The following is a 26,338-nucleotide window of genomic DNA, read 5'->3' on the forward strand; positions in this document are numbered from 1 at the left end:
AGACATTTACTGAGTTCCTGCACCAGGCATTTTGCTGGTTAGGAATATAGAGCTGATTAAGGCAGACATATTCCTTCCCCTTAAGGCTCTATCTGGCAAAGATGACAAATAATTAAATAATTTCAAGGATGACCACTATTTCCCTCATTGTAGAAACTCTACTTCCCATTAACACAGAGCTAGGTTAAATTTTTCCATGAAGTTTTTGGCTTTTTCCAACAAGTTTTGCCATTTTCTACCCCATTTTTGAAACTCTTTGCCACCTTGAACCTAGGGTGATCTTCAACCAGTCTGTACTCAACAGGCTTTGCAGTTTATTGCTTAAAACTGACTTCTTACTAATTGGTTAGGGCTGTGGTTAGATATTTTGAGTATCATGCCTGGCCTGAACTACGACTGCAAACATCTCTGTCTGTCCCTTTCCATTGATTGCTCCTTTGGGATACAATCTGAGCCCACAACAGAGAAGCATCTTACAATTGGGTAGAATCATCAGCTATTCTAGAGTACTGTCAGGACTTTTGATCCTTACCAAAATCCTGGACAGATATAAGCCCCAGTTGACAGATGAGGAAATTGAGATTTAGAGAGGCTAAGTTTCTTGTCCAGTTGGGAAAATTAAGAACAGATACAGATTTCTGGACCCCACCTAGGTCTTTACTCTTGCCTCAATCTCACTTTCTCTTCATAGCTGACCATTCAATATGTTTTAAAGAGGGCAAAGTCCAATTGCATAATAGATCTGCCTGTCTGAAACATGATGATTAGTGCTAATGGATGGGTATTACCTGGCATGCATGTGTTAGGTTTACAGTAAAGAATGTCTACTTTTTATTAACTGTCCTTTTAGATATATTAGTGACTGTCATACCTGAATTATAACAAAGAAACACAGAGAAATTCAATGTGGGCGGCAAAATTCTTTGAAGAATAACTAGTTATAATTGGGGAGTCTGAACACATTTCAGAGTTGCACGTTTAATATGCAGCATGGTTAATTGCACTGTAATTACAGTATTTTAGAATGCCATGCTAAGTGTTTAATTCTTTTCAGGTTTGCCCTCCAATCAGTGGTCTGCCTTCATTTTCCAGATTGATGAAGTCTGCCTCAGAGAAGGGGGTAGGTAACAAGATTGTGCCTATGTGTCTAATCAGCTGGGCAAGTTGTAAAATGAATCTTTCCTATCTGGAATTTATATTTAATCATAGTTATGTTCTCTTTGTGAATGAGTGTTGATTAGTTAGTTGTAGGAATAGGAAAACAATAAGAGCTTTTATTTACCCAGATAAGTTATGCTGGAGTCATTATTTGGATCTGATTGAGTTGATGGGGATATTTACATTACCTCAGCACACAGACCCACTTAATCTTATTCATAATGTTAATTATATACTCCAAGAGTTACTGCCATGCTCTTATTTATGGTGTTTACTATTAGGGTTTGTTTATATATGTGGTGATTGTATGGCTCCTCTTTCAGTGGACTATACCCTTTTTATAGTTGCAAAATGCACCTCCACTCATAGAAACCTGATCCTCACTAATTTGTGTACAGTTAGTCTGATGACAACTAATTCAAGGAAAGAAACTCAGTTCAGTTTCAGAGAGGTGGCTAAAACTACATCATTGAGCTGATTTTTAATTTAATTTATTTTTTTATGGCCTTCATGTATTTGCATATGCTTTTCCATTGTCTGGAGTTTTCTTTCCCTACATACTCTCTGCAGACAGTTATTTATCCTTTGAGACCAGGCTTGAAATTCCATTCCTCAAGGAAACATACCCTAATTCTAACAGAGAGAGTTAAACATTGCCTCCTTTATCCCACTACTGTATCTAGCATTAGTACTATCACAGCCCCATCAGACTGTATTGCAATTATCTTTTGATATGTTTGCTTTCAGCAAGAGATTGGCTTGTTTGAATGGGGGCCATATTATATTCATGTCTCATATCACCAAAGTCTGATAGTGCCTGGTGCATGGTAAGTGCGTAATAATTTCTCAGTGTTGAATGACGTAGAACAGGGGTCCTCAAACTTTTTAACAGGGGGCCAGTTTACTGTCCCTCAGACCATTGGAGGGCCGGACTATAGTTTTAAAAAAACTATGAACAAATTCCTATGCACACTGCACATATCTTATTTTGAAGTAAAAAAACAAACAGGCAAAAACACCTGCATGTGGCCCGCGGGCTGTAGTTTGAGGATGCCTGACATAGAGTATACTTTTAAAAATAATTTTTAAAGACTTAATTTGTGTACCGTAAATTCACTCTTTAAAAGTATACAATTAAGTGTTTCTAACATATTAACAAAGTTGTGCAAGTATCACCACTATCTAATCTCAGAATATTTTCATCACCTCAAAAAGAATTTTTTCTTTTCCCCAGCTCCTGGCAACTACTAATTTAATTTCTGTCTCTATGAATTTTCCTATTCTGGATATTTCATATAAATACAATCATATAGTATGTGACTACTTCTCTCTTCGCATAATATTTACAGCTTTATCCATGTTGTAGAATATATGAGTACTTTATTCCTGGCCAAATACTATTTCACTATATGAATATATCATAGTTTGTCTATTCACTTACCAATTGATGAGCATTTGTGTTGTTTTTACTTTTTGACTATTATGAATAATACTACTATGAACATTCATGTGTAAATTTTTGTGTAAACTATATATTTTCAGTTCTCTTGGGTATATACATAGCAGTGAAATTTCTGGGTCATATGGTAACTCTACGTTTAACTTCTTGAGTTGCTGCCAAACTGTTTTCCAAATGGTTATACCATTTTACATTCCTACTGGCAATGTATGATGCTTCCAATTTCTCCACATTCTCCCCAACCCCTGTTATGGTCTGTCTTGTGGATAGTTGGTATGAAGTGGTATCTCATTGTGGTTTTGATTTGCATTACCTAATGACTTATGGTGTTAAATACCTTTTTTTTTTTTTTTTTTTTTTTTTTTGAGACAGAGTCTCGCCTTCTTGCCTAGGCTAGGTGAGTGCCATGGCATCAGCCTAGCTCACAGCAACCTCAAACTCCTGGGCTCAAGCAATCCTCCTGCCTCAGCCTCCGGAGTAGCTGGGACTACAGGCATGCGCCACCATGCCTGGCTAATTTATATATATATATATATATATATTAGTTGGCCAATTAATTTCTTCCTATTTTTATAGTAGAGACGGGGTCTCGCTCAGGCTGGTTTTGAACTCCTGACCTTGAGCAATCCGCCCGTCTCGGCCTCCCAGACTGCTAGGATTACAAGCGTGAGCCACCGCGCCCGGCCTAAATACCTTTTTTTAATGTTTATTGGCTATTTTTTAACCCTAGCTTCTTTGTTTTTCTTCAGTTTGAATATGATATGTCTAGGTGTAGATTTTTTGCTATTTATCTGAGTAGGTGTTCTCTGAGCTTCCTGGATCTATAGTTTGGTTTCTGTCATTAGTTTTCAAAAATCTTCAGTCATTATTACTTCAAATATTTCTTCTGTTTCTTTCTGTCTTTCTTCTCCTTCTGGTTTTCCAGTTATACCTTCCTATTACATCATTTATAATAGTCCCACAATTCATGATTATTATGTTCCTTTCATTTGTTTTTTCCTCTTCTTTTTCAGTTTATTAAGTTTCTGTTGACACATCATCAGGATCATGTATTCTTTCCTCAGTTGTTTCCAGTTTACTGATGAGCCCATCAAAGGCATTCTTCATTTCTGACACAGTGTTTTTTATTTCTAGCATTTCTTTTTGGTACCTTCTTAGAGTTTCTATCTCTCTGCTTACATTACCCATCTGTTCTTGCATGTTGTATACCTTTTTCATTAGAACCCTTAGCATATTACCATAGTTACTTTATTTATTTATTTGTTTATTTTTCTTGAGAGACAGGATCTTGCTCTGTAGCCCAGGCTAGTGGCACAATCACAGCCTCAAACTCCTGGGCTCAAGTGATTCTTCCACCAAAGCCTCCTGAGTAGCTGGGACTACAGGTGTGTGTGCCACTACACCTGGCTAATTTTTCTTATTTTCTGTAGAGACAGAAAATTATTTTCTTATTTTCCTATGTTGCTCTGGCTGGTCTCAAACTTCTGGCTTCAAGCAATCCTCCTGTCTTAGTCTCCCAAAGTGATGGACTACAGGTAGAAGTCACTGTGCCCAGCCCATAGTTACTTTAAATTCCTGGTCTGATCATTTCAAACTCTGAGTCTGGTTGTGATGCTTACTCCATCTCTTCAAGCTGTGTGTTTTTGTCTTTTAATATACTTTGGAATTTTCTGTTTAAAGCTGGACATGAGGTACTAGGTAAAAAGAACTGAGGTAAATAGGCCTTAGCATGAGATTAATCTGACTAGAAATTAGGCTGTGTTTACTGTCTGCAATAGGTGTATGTGTCAGAAGCTAAAATTTCTTCTGGTATCCTTGGTTTTGTCTCCCCTGTTGCCTATGGGTTTTACAAAGGACTTCTTCTTAAATAAAGTCTGAGACATGGGGTTCTTTCAGATGTAATCGCCTGGTATTATACAGAAGCCCTGAATAATGTAGATGTGGTGGTAAGATGTGGAGAGAGAGGACCTTCTCTTTCCTGCTCTTGTTCACAGCCCTGGGAATATCCATGGCCTTCTAGATTCCTAGAAACATATCAGAGCTTTTTAATGTACTGTATGGACCTTTCATTCCCTAGCTTTTTCTTTAAGTGTTTTGGTCAGTCCCTTGGTTACCCCAACTGTTGTTGCCTCAGATGTTGATGACTGTTATCAAAAAATGCCCCTGTGGAAAAGGCTGTTTGGAATATGGGAACTCTGATTTGGATCAAATAAAGATAATCCTTGTGAGTGGGATTTTCTAGGCAGCTGCCAGGCATATCTAGTGATAATAGCACTTGGGAATGGTGCAGAGGAGGAGCTCTAACCCCATTCTACCCCCTCCAGAGGCTGCTAAGCTGATATCTTTACTGTGATTGAGGGGCTGTCAGTTTTTAAGGCTCCTATGCAGTTGGAGGGAGGGAGGGATAGGAATGAGGTATGTTAAAATGTCACAAAAGTCATTGTTCTTATCCAGAGTCAGTCAATTTTCTTAAATAAATGCTCACCAGATTGTTACACACGCTTGCTTATTTTCCAGAGTTCTGAAAAAGTTGATGTAGACAATTTTTGCTAGAGTTCTCATTGCTTTTAAGGAGAGGATTTCCAGAGTTTTTTACTCTTTTATTTCTACTGATGTTACTCCAGATGATTATTAATAGATGAATATTGTTAACATGCTGCATAATTTGCAAATAATACAAATGTCCATTTCTTATAGAAAGTGTTAGCACTAACACTCATCAAAAATGGATTTTGTAGGCCAGGCACAGTGGCTTACACCTGTAATCCCAGTGCTTTGGGAGGCTGAGGTGGGAGGATCCCTTGAGGCCAGGAGTTTGAGACCAGCCTGGGCAACATAGCAAGACTCTGTTTCTATGAAAAATTTTAAAAATTAGCCAGATGTGGTGGCATGCACCTGTAGTCCCAGCTACTTGGGAAGCTGAGGCAGGAGGATTGCTTGAGCCCAGGAGCTCAAGGTTACAGTGAGCTATGGTTGTAACACTGCACTCCAACATGGGCAAGAAGGAAACCATATTTCTAAAAAAAAAAAGTGATTTAATAAATTTTGTAATTTGTTAGTATATCCTACTAATCATATTATATTTAAGAGATTAATTGCTTGATGATCTAAATACTTTCTCTGCATATATATACACATATACATATATATGTACATATTAAACTATGTTAAAGTATTAAGAAACTTAATAGTTAAATTTTTAAATGACATTAATTGTTCCAAAACATCTTTTCTTTTTAGCATTTTAATATGGCAAAATTGGGACTTTCATTAAAAATGTTATAAGGAAACAATGAGATTTCATTGTTTCTCATTGTTAGACATTACCATCAAAATAATGTGACTGTACTTTTCACTTCTACATAGATGTTTTGGCACCCTGAGCCTAGCTTTTCAAGGAGGTTTTCAGATGTGTATTTTTCAATTCTGATGTTTCCACTGTTAGGTCAGAAAAATATTCCAAGTTATACTGCTTTTACCCCTGTTATTTGGGTACTAACAGACTCCCCACAAAATTACTTCTTTGACTTCAAATTGATATAGAAAATATACAAATTTTAAGAATGAATGTTTCATATCATATTGTTGTTTGCAGTTTTGAGAAAGAAATCTAACATAGACTATCTTATTCAGACACAAATTGCATCATTGTTATCAAAGTTACCCTGTTTCAAGGTCTCATTTTTTCCATATCTGTAAGGCTTTTGCGTAGGTGAGTAGATAGGTAATGTACATACATATGTTGAACACTGTATAGCTTTAATAAACAGGGTAAGTCAATGTGACAACATGGAAAGATCTCCAAGATATATTGTTAAGTAAAAAAGCAGATTGTAGAATAGTATAAATGAACCATATTTATAAAATATGTATATAGAAATATATGTTAACATTTCCAGAAGAATATCTATGAAATATAGTAATAATTACCCTTGAACAGCATTTAGAGCTTGGGGTAAGAAGGAAAGACTTAGCTTTATTACTATATCTGAATAATAAAGAACAAATCTTGCTTTCATAATTTGTTTTAAAAATCTATTTTTAACCTGGCAAATGAACAACAGATTAATAAAGTAATTCTAGAACTAAGCTGTCTCCTAGAGAATCATCTAATTTTTATAACATTGGAACATATAATTTCCTTTTATTTCACATTGTTCTCCATATATACAATTCTCATTTTATGTTTTCCTTTACCCTAAAAAGCCCCTGTCTTCTTTATCAAGTCATAGACCAACTTTTTTTTAAAAAGAGAATTGTTTTCACTTTTAAAAGTTCACCATTTTTAACCTTTTTTAAAAAAGAGAGATAGGGCCTTATGTTACCTAGGTAACATAGAAGTCCTGGCCTCAAGCTATCCTCCCACCTCAGCCTCTTAAGTCACTGAGATTATAGGTGCAAACCACTGTGTCTAGCCATTTTAACCTTTTTTAAGCATACAGTTCTATGGCATTAAGAATATTCACATTGTAGTACAACCATCACCGCCATTGGTCTCCAGAACTTTTTATTGTCCTAAACTGAAACTCTGTACCCATTAAATAATAAAGGTCCACTTTTAGGAGATGGAAATCTGTCTGTAAATCATGTAAAATAAATTGGAAAAAATACATGGAAAAATAAGAATAGGCTTATGGTGTCTTTCACTTTAAAATACTGCTTTCACCTACCTGTTCTTAACTGGAGAGTTTTATACTCCATACAGGTTAAATGTTTGTGTTTATTAGTGCTACATTAATTAGTGGAATAAAAAAGAAAAGTTGCAGAGTTGCTACTTATCATGAATATAATGGAAGTGCATCCTCACGAGAGCCATATTTGGGTATGTGTTTCACTAGATTGGATGCTTTTCATGAAAAAAAAGGGGGCATTTACCTTAGTACCTAGAGAAGTGATTCAGATGAATAGACTGAATAGTTATCAAATATAATTATTGAAAGATAGTTAATAATGCTGTTCTGGGACTTTCAGTATTAGGAGAGAGGGGAGCAGAAGGAGGATAAAGGGAACCCCAGACTTTAAGTGCAGTGGAATATATCTTCTGTTCTGTGGAATAACCTAAGCTCTAACACACTCAATAAGTTGGAACACTGGATCAAGATGGTGGATGAGAAACACCGCCAAACAGAGTGTCTCTGCAGAAAAAAGACAGATTCTAGCAGAAATTAGAAAAAAGAAGCAAGAAGACGAGCAAACAGCGGATGAGGGCCGGAAGGAGGGGTACCTGAGACCATGGGAGACTCCACAGGAGGAGGTTGTGGAGGAGAACTAGAGGCTGAGACCGCCAGAGGAGCCCAGAGACCAGCGGGAAGGGTAGGTTGATCCGTCAACTTTCCCCTCCCCTGCATCTGAGACTGCTGGTGGGCTCCCCAGCGGGTGGAGAGACCTGCGGACACCAGCCCAGAGACGGCAGCTGTCAGCGAGCGGTAAGCCTGTAGCGGACCCAGCACCAGGCTCCCAACTCCCTCGGGGACCTCCGTGTGCACAGACCCGAGCCACGTGGCAGGTGCCATATTGCCTCATTCTCCCCTCCGCCAACCCTACCCGAGGCTGCCCAGAGAGACAATATAGCCACCAGCTGGAGGCACCTCCAGGGAACGGGACCTTCCCTTTTGGGACCCTACAGCTGACTAAGGGGAACTCAGACTGTGAGCTCCCTACCCGCCAGCCCTCCCAGGTGCTGCTGGCACGGTGATCCCAGGAGAACGGGGCAGACCCTGAGGCTGAGAGACATAGACCCAGCTTGGGTCCTCATGGGTGAATTGGGACTGGCACTCCTCTCTCTGGTGGGAATATAGTTTGAACTCTGGGGCCCAGAGGTCAGACCTGTAGACCACATCCCGTGCACCGAGGTCTCGCATTGCCCGGGGCACAGAAGGGATATATGTGAACAGCCTACTGAGGTGTGTGTGCCTTCAGGGGCAGATCAGTGTCCTAGAGGGCAACCCTCCTCCCAAAAGGAGGCTGTGCGCCCAGCCCAGGTGGCGTTCCTGCCCAGGGAACCTCCCTGCCGGCATCACAGTCTGGGGAGGCCTGGTAGCGTGTGGTCTGGCCTGTTGGCAGAGGCCCAGGAGTAGCTGCGGAGTTGGGGAGGGTGGAAAGAAGCGAGGCCCGCTCCAGACTGTGGGTCTCAGACAGCCCCACCCCCACATGCAGACTCTCTGACTGAGTGGGGCCATTCCAGCCCCGCCCTGACAGCTTTTCCTGCAAGCAGAGAACAGAACTTTGACCCCTGCTAATGGCATTGGTGGTGCCTGAGGGCAGGCTTACCCAAACCAGCTCTGCCCAGACTCTCTCCGAGACCAGCCCTCACTGAAGGGGAGAAAAGGACACACCTGGAATCCCAGAGCCCCACCGACCACCTGAGGCACTAGAGTGCCTCTCTACAGGAACAAGAGCTGATAAGAGGACACAAAAAAAAACAGCGTAGCATGTTCCTCCAAGTAAGCGCCATCTACTGACAGGGAGGACATCCTGCACACCCTTTTCACAGCACTTACTGACTCATTATACAGGGGATGGTCAAATCTCACCCGCAGACACCACCTACCGGTTCAGAAACTAAACAAGGCGTGTGAATACCCAAACAAAAACCTAAAGAAAAGAAACAACAACTGATCGACATGGGAAGAAATCAGCGAAGGAACTCCAGAAATATGAAGAACCTAATGGAAAACACACCCCCAAAGAGGAGCACCAGCCCCCTAGAAACAGACACCAACCAAAATCAGGCAACCAAAATGACAGAAGAGGAATTTCATATGTGGATCATAAGAAAACTCACCGACCTGCAAGAACAACTCAATAACCAACACACAGAAACCACAAAAAGCCTCCAGGACCTAGAACAAAAGTTCACTAAAGAAATAGACACAATGAAGAAAAGTTTAACCGAACTCCTGGACATGAAGAATCAGATCAGGGAACTACAAAGTACAGTGGAAAGTCTCAAGAACAGGTTAGATCAAACAGAAGAAAGAATCTCAGAGATTGAAGATAACACCCTCCAACTAAATAAAACAGTCACAGAGATAGAGCAGAGAAACAATAGAAAAGAGCAAAGCCTACAAGAGATGTGGGATTATGTGAAGAAACCTAATGTAAGGGCCATAGGGTTACCAGAAGGGGAAGAAGACAACATTCAAGGGTTGGACAAGCTATTTGAAGATATAATAGAGGAAAATTTCCCAGGCCTTGCTCAAAATCTCAATATACAAGTTCAAGAAGCTCAGAGGACCCCAGGGAGATTCAATGTGAACAGGAAGACATCACGACATGCAGTCATCAGACTGACCAAAATATCAACTAAAGAGGCCCTTCTAAGAGCTGTAAGATGAAAGAAGCAAGTAACATACAAGGGAAAGCCAATTCGCATAACACCAGACTTCTCTAATGAGACTTTACAAGTAAGGAAAGACTGGGGCCCCATTCTCACTCTTTTGAAACAAAACAATGCCCACCCTAGAATCTTATTCCCTGCAAAACTAAGCTTCATATATAAAGGAGAAATAAAGACATTCTCAGACAAGCAAAGGCTCAGAGAATTCACCAAGACAAGACCAGCCCTACAAGAAGTACTCAAAACAGTGTTACGCACGGAACACCATAATAAAAACTCACGAATATAAAAACAACCAAAACCCAAAGAATAAGGGCCAGGTAATACAATGGCTCAAGAGAGAAATCAAAGCAACAACATCCAACCCAACAGAATGAACAATAATCTACCTTACCTATCAGTTCTCTCAATAAATGTGAATGGCTTAAACTCTCCACTCAAGAGACATAGGCTGGCTGAATGGATAATAAAATACAGGCCAAGTATATGCTGTCTTCAGGAAACACATCTAACCTTCAAGGATGCATATAGACTAAAAGTAACAGGGTGGAGATCAGTATTCCAGGCAAGTGGAAGCCAAAAGAAGGCTGGCATAGCAGTTCTAATTTCAGACGATTTAGTTTTTAAACCAACAAAAGTAGTGAAAGACAAAGAGGGTCATTATATAATGGTGAAGGGCACATTTCAACAAGAAGAGATTACAATTTTAAATATATATGCACCCAACTTAGGTGCACCCAGTTTCATAAAGCAAACCTTACTGGATCTAAGCAAATTGATTAATAGCAACTCCATAATCACTGGAGATTTCAACACCCTACTGATGGCACAAGACAGATCCTCCAAACAGAAAATTAATAAAGAAATAATGGACTTAAACAAAACTCTAGAACAATTGGGTCTGACTGACATTTACAGAACATTCTACCCAAAATCCACTGAATATACGTTCTTCTCATCAGCTCACGGGACATTCTCTAAGATTGATCATATCCTAGGACACAAAGTAAATCTCAAGAAATTTAAAAAAATAGAAATCATACCATGTACCTTCTCAGATCACAGTGGAATAAAACTAGAAATCAACCCTAGCAGAAACTCACATTTCTACACAAAAACGTGGAAATTAAATAACCTTCTACTGAATGATTACTTCATAAATGAAGAAATCAAGATGGAAATAAAAAAATTCTATGAACAAAATGACAATGGAGAGACAAGTTATCAAATCCTCTGGGACACAGCTAAAGCAGTTCTGAGAGGAAAGTTTATCTTCATAAATGCCTATAACCAAAAGTCAAAAAGATCACAAATAGACAATCTAACGAAACGACTCAAAGAGCTGGAAAAAGAAGACCAGACCAACCCCAAACCCAGCAGAAGAAGTGAAATCAACAAGATCAAAACAGAACTAAATGAAATTGTAAACAGGGAAGCTATTCAGGAGATTAATAAAACAAAAAGTTGGTTCTTTGAAAAAATAAACAAATTTGACACGCCATTGGCTAAGCTAATGAAAAGCAGAAAAGAGAAATCTCTAATAAGCTCCATCACGAACAAATAGGAGATATCACAACTGATCCCAAAGAGATACAAGATATAATTTATGAATACTATAAAAATCTTTATGCACACAAACTGGAAAATGTGGAGGAAACGGACAAATTTCTAGAAACACACAGCCTCCCTAGGCTCAACCAGGAAGAAATATATTCCCTGAACAGACCAATCTCAACAGCTGAAATAGAAACAACAATTAAAAATCTCCCTAAAAAGAAAAGTCCCGGTCCAGATGGTTTCACACCCGAATTTTACCACACTTACAAAGAAGAACTAGTACCTATCTTGCAGAAATTATTTCACAACGTCGAGAAGAACAGAAACCTCCCCGACACCTTTTATGAAGCAAATATTACTCTGATACCAAAACCAAGAAAGGATGCAACAAAAAAAGAAAACTACAGACCAATATCCCTAATGAATATAGATGCAAAAATTTTCAACAAAATCTTAGCTAATCGAATCCAGACGCTTATCAAAAAAAAAAAATCCATCACGACCAAGTGGGCTTCATCCCAGGGATGCAGGGATGGTTCAACATATGTAAATCTATAAATGCAATTCACCACATAAACAGAAGCAAAAACAAAGACTACATGATTCTTTCAATAGATGCAACAAAAGCTTTTGACAAAATTCAACACCCTTTCATGATACGAACACTTAAGAAAATAGGCATAGAAGGGACATACCTAAAAATGATACAAGCCCATGACAGACCCATGGCCAACATCATACTGAATGGGGAAAAATTGAAATCATTCCCACTTAGAACTGGAACCAGACAAGGCTGCCCACTATCTCCACTTCTATTCAACATAGTGCTGGAAGTCCTGGCTACAGCAATCAGACAGGAAAATGGAATTAAAGGTATCCAAATAGGGGCAAAAGATATCAAACTTTCACTGTTTGCTGATGATATGATATTATATCTAGAAAACCCCAAAGATTCAACTAAGAAATTCCTGGAACTGATCAATGAATTTAGTAAAGTCTCAGGATACAAAATCAATACACAGAAATCAGAGGCATTCATATACGCCAACAACAATCTAATTGAGAACCAAATCAAAGACTCAAGTCCCTTCACAATAGTAACAAGGAAATTAAAGTTCCTAGGAATACACTTAACCAAGGATGTAAAAGACCTCTACAGGGAGAACTATGAAACACTGAGGAAGGAAATAGCAGAGGATGTAAATATATGGAAATCCATACCATGCTCATGGATCGGCAGACTCAATATCATTAAAATGTCTATACTACCCAAACTGATCTACAGATTCAATGCAATGCCTATTAAAATCCCATCAGCATTCTTCACAGATATAAAAAAAATAATTTTACGCTTCATATGGAACCAAAGAAGACCTCGAATATCAAAAGCAATTCTAGGCAACAAAAACAAAATGAGAGGCATTAATATGCCAGATCAAACTATACTACAAAGCTCCAGTAATTAAATCAATCTGGTATTGGCACAAAAATAGAAATATTGACCAGTGGAACAGATCTGAGAATCCTGATATAAAACCATCCTCATATAGCCATCTAATCTTTGACAAAGCAGACAAAAACATACACTGGGGAAAAGAATCCCTTTTCAATAAATGGTGCTGGGAAAACTGGATAGCCACCTGTAGAAGGCTAAAGTAGGACCCACACCTTTCACCTCTCATAAAAATCAACTCACGCTGGATAACAGACTTAAACCTAAGGTATGAAACTATTAGAATTCTAGAGGAAAATGTTGGAAACACTCTCCTAGACATAGGCCTAGGCAAAGAGTTTATGAAGAAGTCCCCAAAGGCAATCACAGCAGCAACAAAAATAAATAAACGGGACATGATCAAACTAAAAAGCTTCTGCACAGCCAAAGAAATAGTCATGAAAGTAGACAGACAACCTACAGAATGGGAGAAAATTTTTGCATCCTATGCATCTGATAAGGGGCTGATAACTAGAATATACTTAGAACTCATGAAAATCAGCAAGAAAAAATCAAATAACCCTATTAAAAAGTGGGCAAAGGACTTGAACAGAAACTTTTCTAAAGAAGACAGAAGAATGGCCAACAAACATATGAAAAAATGCTCAACATCTCTAATCATCAGGGAAATGCAAATCAAAACCACAATGAGATATCACTTAACTCCAGTGAGAATGGCCTTTATCAAAAAGTCTCCAAACAATAAATGCTGGCGTGGACTGCAAACTAGTTCAACCTCTGTGGAAAGCAATATGGAGATACCGTAAAGTGATACAAATGAATCTACCATTTGATCCAGCAATCCCATTGCTGAGCATCTACTCAAAAGATCCAATGACACTCTACAAAAAAGACAACTGCACTCGAATGTTTATAGCAGCACAATTCATAATTACAAGGCTGTGGAAACAGCCCAAGTGCCCATCAATCCAAGAATGGATTAATAAAATGTGGTATATGTATACCATGGAGTACTATTCAGCTCTAAGAAACAACGGTGATATCGCACATCTTATATTTTCCTGGTTAGAGCTGGAACCCATACTACTAAGTGAAGTATCCCAAGAATGGAAAAACAAGCACCACATATATTCTCCAGCAAACTGGTATTAACTGAGCAGCACCTAAGTGGACACATAAGTACTACAGTATTAGGGTATTGGGCACGTGGAAGGGAGGAGGGGAGGTGGGTATATACATACATAATGAGTGAGATGTGCACCATCTGGGTGATGGTCATGCTGGAGACTCAGACTTGTGGGGGGAGTGGAGGAATGGGCATTTATTGAAACCTTAAAATCTGTACCCCCATAATATGCTGAAATAAAAAAAAAACTGGAAAAAATAAGTTGAAGCAGATAATGCAGGGATATATTTGCTTCTGAGCATGAGAGTTCTCTGATTACATAGGAGGTAATACTTTTGAAGGGTGGCTTCAAAAACAAATGGCTCATTGGTTTTGCAGCTAAGTGAGTTGCCATTCCTGGCAAAGATGGCCTGTACATATCAAAGGAAAATGGCAGAGATATGCTGTGAAAAACTTGAAATGCAGTTTTGGTTTCTGTTCCCACTTCCTCCTTTTTCATTTCTTCCCTTTTCCCCACTAGCATACACACTCAAAGGCCTTAAATAAATTGAATAGGGCAGGAAACTTGGGTTTTAGTTTGGGTTCTGCCATTAAGTAGCTAAGTGAATGAGAACATATCATTTAATCTCTGTGGATCTTATTTTACTCTTATGTAAAATTAAGACTGTTGGACCAAATGATGTTTTAGGTTTTTTCAATATTATCTTTCTGTTGGTTCTATAAGTAAAAGGAATTTGGAAATTTAAGTAGATGATTCGTCATACTGGTTATTCTAAAGAACAAAATAACTTGATGTGTGTGAATCTTTGAAAATAATAACGTAGTGTCTCATCCGTATAATCCGTACAACAATAGTAATGATTATACATGTCTACTCATGTGATGGGCTAGTGATATATATATGTGACAACCAGAGCCACTGTAATTTTTCTCTAGAAAAGAGAAAAATCACAAGTTCTTTGGGAAGTTACATGTTCACCTAACTGGGATGAACTAATCTGACTCTTCAAGACAAATGTTAAGAGTATCAAACCAGTGAAACTCCTTTCTGTCTTGAATCCCAGGCTTACATATATTTAGCTTCATATGAAGCAATGTCTGTCATTGGATAGCAGCTGGAATACCAGAAAAGAAAACACATGTTGGAGGGTTGAAAACAGTTCCAAAAATAGTGTATTGGATTCCCTGATGCCAGATATTGCTTCATCAATAGTATCACTTATTTATTCTTCCAGTTTTTATCCAGTGTTGAAGGTCAATTTCAATAAAAATGTGTAACTACTAAATTTGAGGAATTGTATTAAAAAACAACTTTCTGTTGAATTCCCTTTGGCATTTCAATAGGTATATTTAAGTTGAAAAAATATATTAATGAAGACATATTTAGGTATTAATATGCTAGACTGAGTACTGAACATTATAAAAAAAAATCACTTACAAAAACAATCCTTGTCTTCAAGGCACTTATGACTTTGCTGTAGAAATAAGAAATACAAAACATTTAAAATATTGTGGCAACTTAGTTTTCATGTGAATTAAACTCTTCAGATCATAGTAAACACCACAAAAGTGAGGAAAAGTAAACTGTGTAGTTTAAAGCAGCATCAGAAAGCTCTTTCCCTAAAGCATATGAATGCTATTAATGATCCTTTTTTACTCACAAGCTTAGTATTCTCTCTTTAAAAACCATATTCTAAATAGATTTTTAAATAAACTACATTTTTAGGCTTTTAAGAACAGTTTTAAACTTATGAGCATTCCCATGTTTTTTACACCATTTGCCCTATTATTAACATATTATATTAATTAGCATGGTACATTTGTAACAATTACTAGACCAATATTGACACATTATTATGAGCTAAAGTCTATATTTTTATTCAGATTTCCTTAGTTCTTACCTTAATTCTTTTTCTTATTCCTGAATCTAATCTAGGATACCACATTACATTTAGCTATCATGTCTCCTTAGGCACTTCTTGGTTGTGACAGATTCTCAGACTTTCCTTTTTTTGATGCACTTGACAATTTTGAAGAGTACTGGGTGGATATTTTGTAGAATGTTTCTTAATTTGTATTTATCTGATGCCTTCCTCATGATTATAGATGTTTGGGAGGAAGACTACAAAGGCAAAGGCCATCTCAGATAACAGACTAGAAAGTATATGTGTACATGCACATATCTATTCATATTTAAATATGTAACCATCTGTATCTATATAAAGTTAAATGAGTTTATTCTGATGTATCTCTCTCTTGTCCGTTATTACGTGGACCATCCTAGCCTCTTCCTCTTGCTTATTTGGAAATCCCCACTCTAACAGTTAGAAACCTGGCTCCTACCATCAGGCATTCATTTATTTAATTGTTTGATTCCAGAATACATGTATATCAGTGTCTGAATTGTTAATACATAACCCTATGGCAAACAACTTTATCAACTCATGTATAGTGATTAAGTACAGTATGTTTAGCTTTTAATTTTACAGACTTTAAATTTTACGGTGATTTCCAAAGGTTATATACGTCATGTTCTGTGGTGAGCAGGTATATACAAACCTATCCTCCAAGGCCAAGGAAGCTGAGATGCTGAAGAAAGAGGCTCATAAATTCAGTTTCTCAAAAGTAAATATTTAATAGAGACTTAAGAACAGAAGCGATGTCTCAGGTGGCTGCAAGATGATGGATCCCTGCACCTGCCCTCCAGAAAGTATCCTTTATATAGCAAGCTTCTAGCATAAACACGTTTGGCTGGTCACATCCCAGACTTTCTTGCCCAAACCCGTGTCCACTGGGGAGATTAGATAAGCATCTTTACATAATCAAGAGGGGTTATCTATGCTATAGGCATTGTTTAAAGGCCTTGCTGCAGAACACTTTGGTATGCAGTAGTCAAATGTAGGCGATTTTGTTCAAGATGGTGTCACTCTTGACATGTAACAGCTGTTTTCTTACAGGTCAGCAGCTCCCCCCACCACCACCACCCCAACTCCTTTCCATAAGGTTGTTTTAAACATTTGTAATGCAGTAAGATTGTTTTGTGACATTTTACATTCCATCCTGAGATTCTCCCAACATGCACAATGATTTTTTTTTTAAATTTTGAAAACATCGAAGTTTATTCTTTGCGAAGTAAAGTTCAGTGAGTTTTGACAGATACATAATGTCATGTATCCACAATTCCAGAATCATATAGAATAGTTTCACCACTTTAAAAGATCCACTGTCCTTCAGCTATTTAACCCCTGCCTTGCTGAATTGCTGACAATCACTGATCTTTTTACTGTGTCTACAGTGTTGCCTTTTCCAGAATGTCATATAATTGAAATAATACAGGATGTAGCTTTTTCAGACTGTCTTCTTTTACTGAGCAATATGTATTTAAAATGTATCGTGCTAGCTTCGGCAGCACATATACTAAAATTGGAACGATACAGAGAAGATTAGCATGGCCCCTGCGCAAGGATGACACGCAAATTCGTGAAGCATTCCATATTTTTCCACTGGGGGCCTTAGGACTTAATTTTTATTTCTCACAGAAGTTTTCTTTTATCACATTTTCGAGTCATGTGAAGTTGAGCCTCGTCAACTCTGTGTAGATTGCAGTTAAAGCAGCGGAGTTCAGATACCGCCCTTCTGAGCAGTGTGGAAAGTTACACGTCCTCCAGAGCAGGTGGAAAAGCCAAGCTAATCTGAAAATCACACATCAAAGGCACCCGTGGGCTACAGATTCAAGGACTGCAGGCACTAAGCTCCCAGAGAGGAAGGAATGTTCAGGAGTGAGGTGAGGACCAGCTCCTGCTTTTCTTCCTGGCAAATTTGCTGGCTTTGAGCCAGCTAGAGGTAGGCAGCGTGAGAAAGACATCTCAGGGGGGCTGGCATGACCAAAGTGAAGATTTAAAAGGCCTTGAACACGTCCGTTACCCCCGGAAGACACTTGCTGAATGCAGGAGCTGTGCCAGGCCGAGAGCCACAAGGGTATGCGGGTTGCTGCACAGGACAGGGCAGCACCTCCATCTGGGTGTGAAGACTGCAGGGAGACAGTCTTCTGTCTCCTAAAGAGCCCGCTGTGGCACTCTGCCCACTGAAGACTCTTCAGAAGTCGAGGCAAAATACTCACATTTTCAGAAGAATGGCTGTCATGTCTTTTTAAAAAATAGTATTAAAACAAATAGTAGGTGGCAAATATAAACCAAACTATACCGGTAATTCCATCATATGTGAGTGGACTAAGTACTCCATGTACTCTAAGAATGCAGATTGGAAATAAAGTGAAACCAACAAGCACACTCATGGTTGAAGAATGGCCAGATGCACCAAAGTTAGGCAAGCACAAAAATGAGGTTTATTGAGGAGAGAAAGGTAAGATTATAGAGCAAGAGCAAGATACAGGTTTACAGACCATGGTACATACACCACAGATGGGCCTACTGTTGCAGTCAAGGGAGAGCAAAAGGAAGGGGCCGGACAAAGGCCCTGGTTATGGTCTGCATCTTGTTTTGTAGTGCTGGACTGGGACCTCCCTGTGTCTCAGATGTCACCGTGGAACCACTTTGATTGGACAGTTGGGAGTTGTATGACCTGAGTCTTACTGCACATGCAGATGTCCCATGAGCCTCTCTGAAAGCCCACTTATGGGGGGGTGAATCACAGCACCCACTTTCGTCCCTAGGAAACCCAGAATCCCACGCTGTCTAGCTAACACAAACACTAACCAAAAGAAAACTATATAGCTATTCTAACATTAGTCAGATTTTAAGGCAAAAAAAAAAAATACTAGAAAACAATGTTAAATTAAAATATATCAAGATTAAATTAAGAATTCTTAAAAAAAAATAAAATGTATCTATGTCTTTTAGTGGCTTTATAGTTCATTTATTTTTATTGTGGAATAATGCCCCATTGTATGGATATACTATAGTTTGTTTGCTTATTTATCGTTTAAGGAGGACATTTTGGTTGCTTCTATAAAAAAGCTGCTATTGGCTGGGCATGATGGCTCACACCTGTAATCCTAGCACTCTGGGAGGCTGAGGTAGAAGGATCGCTCAAGATCAGGAGTTCAAAACCAGCTGGAACAAGAGTGAGACCCTGTCTCTACTATAAATAGAAAGAAATTAATTGGCCAACTAAAAATATATTGAAAAAAATGAGCAGGGCATGGTGGCACATACCTGTAGTCCCAGCTATTGTTCTATATCCTTGCCAGCATTTGGTGTTGTCAGTGTTCTGGATTTTGCCCATTCTAACAGGTGTATAGTGGTATCTCATTGTTGTTTTAATTTGCATTTCCCTGAAGACATAGGGTATGGAGCTTCTTTTCATATGCTTATTTGCCATCTGTATATCTTCTTTTGTTATTTGTTTTCTTGTTGAGTTTTAAGAGTTCTTTGCTTATTTTGGATTACAGTCCTTTTATCAGATAGGTCTTTTGCAAATATTTTCTCCCAGACTGTGACTGTCTTTTCCTTCTATTGACAGAGTTTTTCACAGAGCAGAAATTTTTACTTTTAATGAAGTCCCAATTATCAATTCTTTATTTCATGGAGCATGCATTTAGTATTGGTTTTGTCATTATCAAACCCAGGCTCATCTATATTTTCTCCTATGTTATCTTCTAAGAGTTTTACAGTTTTGTGTTTTACATTAAGGTCTATAATCCACTTTGAGTTAATTTTTATGAAGGATGTAAGATTTTTTGTCAAGATTCATTTTTTATTTTGCATGTGAATGTCAATTTGTTCCAGTACCACTTATTGGAAAGACTGATGTTTCTCCATTGTATTGCCTTTTATGCTTTGTCAAAGACCAGTTGACTCTTGTTTATTTGGGTCCATTTCTGGGCTATCCATTCTGTTTCATTGACTTATTTGTCTATTCTTTCACCAATGCTACACCAATGCTAGGGGACATCCTACCTAGTTCTCAATTTTAGGGGGAAAAGAATTCAGTCTTGCACCATTAATTATCATGTTCACTATAGACTTTTTTTGCAGATGATCTTTATTATGTTAAAGAAGTTCCCTTGTGTTCCTAGTTTGCAAATTAAGAAACAATCATGAATAGATGTTCAGTGCCTTTTCTGCATCTATTGAGATGATCATATTGATTTTGATATTTGTTAATATGGTACATTACTATGATTCATTTTTGAATGTTAACCCTGTCTTGCATTCCTTTTTGCATTTGGTTGTTATATGTCATTTGGTTTGGTTTTGATACATCATCTTTTTATTTATTGCTGGGTCCAATGCTAATATTTTCTAGAGGATATTTTGGTGGTATAATATACATAATATTTATCATTTTAACCATTTCTAAGTATACAATTTATCATTTTTACAATTTCTGAGTAAACAATTCAGTGGTATTAAATATCTTCTATGTCTGGCTTATTTCACTTAGCATAATGTTTTCAAGGTCCATTCATATTATAATATATGCCAAACTTTATTTCTTTTTATGGATGAATAATATATTTTATTGTATGTTTATACTACATTTTATTTATCCATTCATCTATTGATGAACACTTGGGTTGTTTTCACCTTTTGGCTATTGTGAACAATGCTGCGAGGAGCATGGGTATACAAATGTGTGTTTGAATGTCACTTTCAATTCTTTTGGATATATACCTAGGAGTGGAATTGCTAGGTCATATGGTATTCAATGTTTAACTTTTTGAGGAGCTGCCAAACTGTTTTCTGCAATTGCTGAACCATTTTACATTCCCACTAGCAATGTATAAGGGTTCTAATTTCTCTATATCCTTGCCAAAACTTATTATTATTATTATTATTTTAAATACTAGCCATCCTAGTAGGTGTGAAGTGGTATCGCATTGTGGTTTTGATTTGCATTTCTCTAATGACTAATGATGTTGAGCATCTTTTTTTGTGCTTATTGACCTTTTGTATGTCTTTGGAGAAATGTTATTCAAGTTCTTTGCCATTTGAAATATTGGGTTTTTCTTGAGTCGTAGTTTTTTGTGTATTCTGGATATTAATCCTTTGTCAGATATATGATTTGCAAATATTTTCCCCTCTTTGTAGACTGTCTTTGTGCTCACTTGATAGTACTCTTTGAGGCACAAAAGTTAATATTTATGAAATAAAATTTATCTAATTTCCTTTCTTTTCTTGCCTATGCTTTTGATGTCATAGCCATGAAATTGTAGCCAAATCCAATGCCATGAAAATTTCCTCAATGTTTTATTCTAAGTGTTTTATAGTTTTAGCTCTTAAGTTTGGGTCTTTGGTCCATTTTGAGTTAATTTTGTATATTAACTCAATTATGATGGGTCCAACTTCATTCTTTTGCACGTGGATATTGACTTTTCCTAGTATCAATGTGGAAAAGGTTGTCCTTTCCCCATTGAATGATCTTGGCACCCTTGTTGAAAATCAATTGATGATATATGTGAGGATTTATTTTGGGGCTTTCTATTTTATTCCATTGGTAGATATATCTATCCTATGCTAGTACTATACTGTTTTAATTACCTTAGCCTTAAGTTTCAAAGTCAGGAAATGTGATCCTACAACTTTATCTTTTTCTTCAAGATGGTTTTGGCCATTGAGGCCCCTTACAATTCCATATGAATTTGAGGATAGGCTTTCCATTACAGCAAAAAAGGCAGTTAGAATTTTGATAAGAATTGCACTGGCTCTATAGATGTGGGTATTTCTGACAACATTAAGTAATCCTATCCTTGAATACAAGATGTTTTTCCATTTATTTAGGTTTTCTTTAATTTATTTCAGCAATGTTTTATAGTTTTTAACATGCAAGTCTTTCATGTCTTTGATTAGATTTATTTCTAAGTATTTAATTTTTTAAAATACTATGGTAAATGGGGCTGGGCGCAGTGGCTCTCGCCTGTAATTCTAGCACTCTGAGAGGCTGAGGCGGGCGGATTGCTTGAGGTCAGGATTTCAAGGCCAGCCTGAGCAAGAGCGAGACCCCATCTCTACTATAAAAATAGTAAGAAATTAATTGGCCAACTAATATATATATAGAAAAAATTAGCCGGGCATGATGACACATGCCTGTAGTCCCAGATACTTGGAAGGCTGAGGCAGCAGGATTGCTTGAGCCCAGGAATTTGAGGTTGCTGTGAGCTAGGGTAATGCCATGGCACTCACTCTAGCCTGGGCAACAAAGCGAGACTGTCTCAAAAAAAAATACTATGGTAAATGGAATTAATTTATTAATTTCATTTATGGATTATTCATCGCATTGCTGGTGTGCAGAAACACAACTGATTTTTGTGTATTGATAGTGTACCTGAAACTTTCTGAATTCAATGATTAGCTCTAGTAGCTTTTTTGTGGATTTTTTTGGGTTTTCTCATATAGTATCATGCCATATGTTACTAGAGATAGTTTTACTTCTTCCTTTCCAACTTGGATGCTTTTTTTCCCCTTTTTCTTGTATAATTTTTCTTGTTGGCTAGAACTTCCAGTACACTCTTGAATAGTAGTGATGAAAGCAGGTATCCTTGTCTTGTTCCTAATTTCAGGGTACAATATCAAATTGTTATTACCCCAACAAGAAAACCGCACACCTCTCAGCAACCATTCCCCATTTTCTCTGAATCTCTGCCCCCATCCCCTCTTCTAGACAATCACTTATTAACTTTCTGTCTGTATAGATTTGCCTCTTGAGGTCATTTTATATAAATGGAATCATATAATATCTGAGCTTTTCTGACTGGCTTTTTTCATTTACTATAATGTTTTCAAAGTTCATCCATGTTGTGCCATATATCAGTATTTTGTTTCATTTTATTTTCAAATAATATTCCAATGTTGCCCTTTTTATATCATTATAACATTATAATAAATAGCTCTGTACATAATTCTCTTAGGATTCCCTGATATACAATTAGTGGGTCAAAGAGAATAAACCTTTTTCCCCACTGTATTCAGTCTTATTTATCTACATATCTCAAAACATTACATAAATGTGATTTCACTTTAATTACCTGAAAAATTGAACAAACACTAAAGAGAAAATCCTTTTTGCTCACTACACTCACCTACTCCAACCCCCACCTCTTGGGGCTATTCCTCTACTTTCTACCTCTAGATAGCCATTATCCTGAGTTTGGCACATTTTCTTCTAATTCATTTTTTAAAAGTCTCTCCTCTCTCTTTACATATATATCTGTATATGTATATGTAAGCACACATTTTTTAAAGGTTTTAAATTACAAGGTATTTGGAGGTTAATAATAATGCCAATGTGATACCTGCAACATAAATCCCTATATGTATTATTAAACAGAACAAAAACTAATTCTATCACTTCTATCCTTTCCATCAATATTCATATCATATAAATAAACCATAGTGTAATGGGAGATCTGAATCCCAATAAGTGACTCTAATGGCCATCCTAATAATTCATACCATGCCCTCAAGGGAATACCACATTTTATTTCATGAGGCCTTTTTAATTTTAAGGAGGGTAAATGGGATTAATTTCAAAGGGTTGCAGATTCAGTGTGGGACCAAAAAACTTAATTTGAATGTAGATTTGACAATCAAGTCATTCTTAAAGTCCAAAAATATCTAATATTATATAATTGTAGTAGACAATTAAATCAGCCATTGAAAAAACTGAAACTTTGTGAACTAATCCAAATATGTAATGCACACTCTGCTTATAGGTGGTACAGTATGAGAAAATACTTCTGCTTATTTAGCTTTCAAGGGACTTTCTCAACATTTGCTCAGCAGTCAGGATGACTCATCAGGTTTAACAGGTTTCCTGGCTGCTGTACAAAAGTGAAATGGCCATGATTTGACACCCGGATCTCCTGGATTTTTTTTTTTTTTTTTCTGGAAGGAAATTATTTCTCCTCCCACAAAATACCTGCTGGCAGCACATATTCACATCTTCATATTTTCATGTAGTTGAATCTGATTGTTTCCTGGGCCTTTTTTCAACTCTGAGGACTAAGATATAATTCTAGGGCAAAGGCCATTTGGCTATCTCCGTGGGGGTCTTCATGGCAGCTATCTGCAACTGTCTTTAACTATTTTATGAAAAACTGGGGAAAGGACTGAATGATAAAATCCCATACCAAAATTATTTTTAAAGTTTAAAACTTTTAATTTAAATACTATGTTGTTAGATCATTCTACCCCTAGATCACCCATACTAAAATATTTTACTGCCATTTCAGAGAAAGAGAAAACAGTGCTACCATTTTTTCCCCAAAGTTTGTTTTGAGTTAGTATTTAGTAACCAGTATCAGAAAGATATTAGTTACAGGATTTACCAATATCCTGCCTCAACTTCCCAATTGTCATGGAGCTATTGACCCAACAAATGGAGTTTGCATACAGTATCAAGTGAAGAATGAGCAGAAGCACTGTGTTGGTGGTATACCCATACTAAAAGCTTAGAGGAAGAGAGAAAAGTCAACATATGCCGTAAATCCAATTCATTTTGATTTTATTTTGGATGCTTAATGCTCAGTGTAAAAGAACTTGCCTGCTTCAGCTTATAATTACCAGTCATAACTCCTTTTTCACAGACCTGGTGTAATTTTTTTTTTTTTTTAATGCAAGGTCTCTGTCTGTCACCCAGGCTGGAGTGCAAGGGCACGATGGTAGCTTACTGCAGCCTCCAACTCCTGGGCTCAAGCTATCCTTCCTCCTCAGCCTCTTGAGTAGTTAAGACTATGGGTGCACGCCACCACAACCAGCTAATTAAAAAAAAAAAATTTGTAGAGGCGGGTCTTGCCTAGGTTGTTCTCAAACTCCTGGGCTCAAGTGATCCTCCTGCCTCAGCCTCCCATAACGGTGAGATTACAGGCATGAGCCACCACACTTGGCTCTGTAGTAATCGTAAACAACAACAAAACACCTACTGTCTGATAAATTCTGGATATGGTGCTTTGTTAATTTTCCTCTCCCTGTTCAATTCTTACAACTCTCTCTGCAGAGCAGGTATTATTATTATTCCCATTCTTTAGATGAAGTTCAAAGACACAGGAGACTTGACCAAAGTTTAGCCAGCAACTAATAGCCTGCCACCTCTCTCCTGGGCAGAGTCCAACCCAGATCTGGGTTTCAACAGAGCAGAGGGCAGTGAAGTGGGACAAATACTGTGGTTCGTTCCACCAGGCTCTGCTGCCAGGTAGCTGTGTGATCTTGGACATTCGGACGGCACTGGCAGTCTCCTTAGTGGGAAGGCCATCCCACCACCAACCAGATGATCCGCAAGGGCTCTCCAGGCCCTGCAAACCACTTGAGCAGGACCCACGTTCTGACCACCTCTCAGTCCTGGTTGGATGGGCGAAAGCTAGTCCAGGCCCTCGGGCACTGTTATCCAATCTCCACACCTTCCTTTATTCACTGCCGGGTAACTTAACTAGCTAGGCAAATTGCACTTACTGGGCAGACCGGCTTGTTTGGGTGCTTGTCTGCTTTTCAAGGTGCAAAACGTACGACCCTGGGCCTGCCCCTGCGGGCCTCTAGATTTTCCAAGCCCACTCCCACAGTTCCAATGCATGACTGGCGAAAAAGCCTGGTCGCTAATTGCCCAGTACGTCCCTATGTTCGCAGTTCGTGGGGAGCGACCCTGGGGCAGCGTCCAAAGTGGGGTTCCCACAGACGCTGCGAACCCAAGGCCGGCTTTCTCTGGACGCGCATCCTTGTGTCCAGCGGGTGGAGGCGGAGGAAAGGGTGGTGGAGCCGCCCGAGAGACCGCGCGCAGGGCCGCACGCCCTCCCGCCAGCGCGTCCTGCGGCGCCGGCCTGGAGGCAGCCTGGCCGCAAGCTGGGACACGGGCTGCGGCCCCACCCCCGGCCCTCCGTCCCCTGCACTCCGTCCCCTCCCCGCCTCCCCACACCCGCTGCCCCAGGGCCGCGGGTCGGTCCGCAGTCCCCGCCCCGCCCGGCGCTGCTGCAGGTGAAGCGGCCGCCGCCGCCGAGTAGGTGCGTGGGGATGATCTCACTCGCGCGCTCCGCGCCAGGAGGAGGAGGAGCGGGAGCGAATCCAACTTCCGGGTAGTGAAGCCGCACGCCACCGGCATCTTGCTTTTTCTTCCTCCTCCCCCCGTGGACCCCTCTCCTCTCCCTCCTTTCCTTTTATTCCCGGCCCCACCCGCCAAAATGAACAGCTCGGACGAGGAGAAGCAGCTGCAGCTCATCACCAGTCTGAAGGAGCAAGGTAGGCGGGCACGCGGGCGCCAGGTGTGGGCAGCCGCGGCCCGTGGGCGGGGACGGCTCCA

The 26,338-nt window shown here is 38.7% G+C and overlaps 1 protein-coding gene and 1 non-coding gene across 4 annotated transcripts in view; both read left to right on the forward strand.

Annotated features, from left to right (window-relative positions):
* Nucleotides 1–1,053: 1,053 nt before the first annotated feature.
* The window catches only part of SHTN1 (shootin 1), a 126,259-nt gene continuing 100,974 nt past the window's right edge, over nucleotides 1,054–26,338 (forward strand). The window contains exon 1 of one of the 3 annotated variants that reach the window (XM_076009761.1): nucleotides 1,054–1,120. Coding sequence is in view for 2 of the 3 variants with exons in the window: in XM_012774934.2 (XP_012630388.1) it covers nucleotides 26,220–26,277 (58 nt within the window). In the remaining variant the exon portion in view is untranslated. Of the gene's footprint in view, nucleotides 1,121–25,975; nucleotides 26,278–26,338 lie in introns of those variants that run through there. The other 2 variants (XM_012774934.2, XM_012774959.2) reach the window with 2 other exon arrangements.
* LOC142875744 (U6 spliceosomal RNA) lies at nucleotides 17,486–17,592 on the forward strand. The gene has a single exon (XR_012923039.1). It is a non-coding gene; the product is annotated as a U6 spliceosomal RNA (small nuclear RNA).

This window comes from Microcebus murinus, chromosome 14 (assembly GCF_040939455.1).
Source record: "Microcebus murinus isolate Inina chromosome 14, M.murinus_Inina_mat1.0, whole genome shotgun sequence".
NCBI classification, from domain to species: domain Eukaryota; kingdom Metazoa; phylum Chordata; class Mammalia; order Primates; family Cheirogaleidae; genus Microcebus; species Microcebus murinus.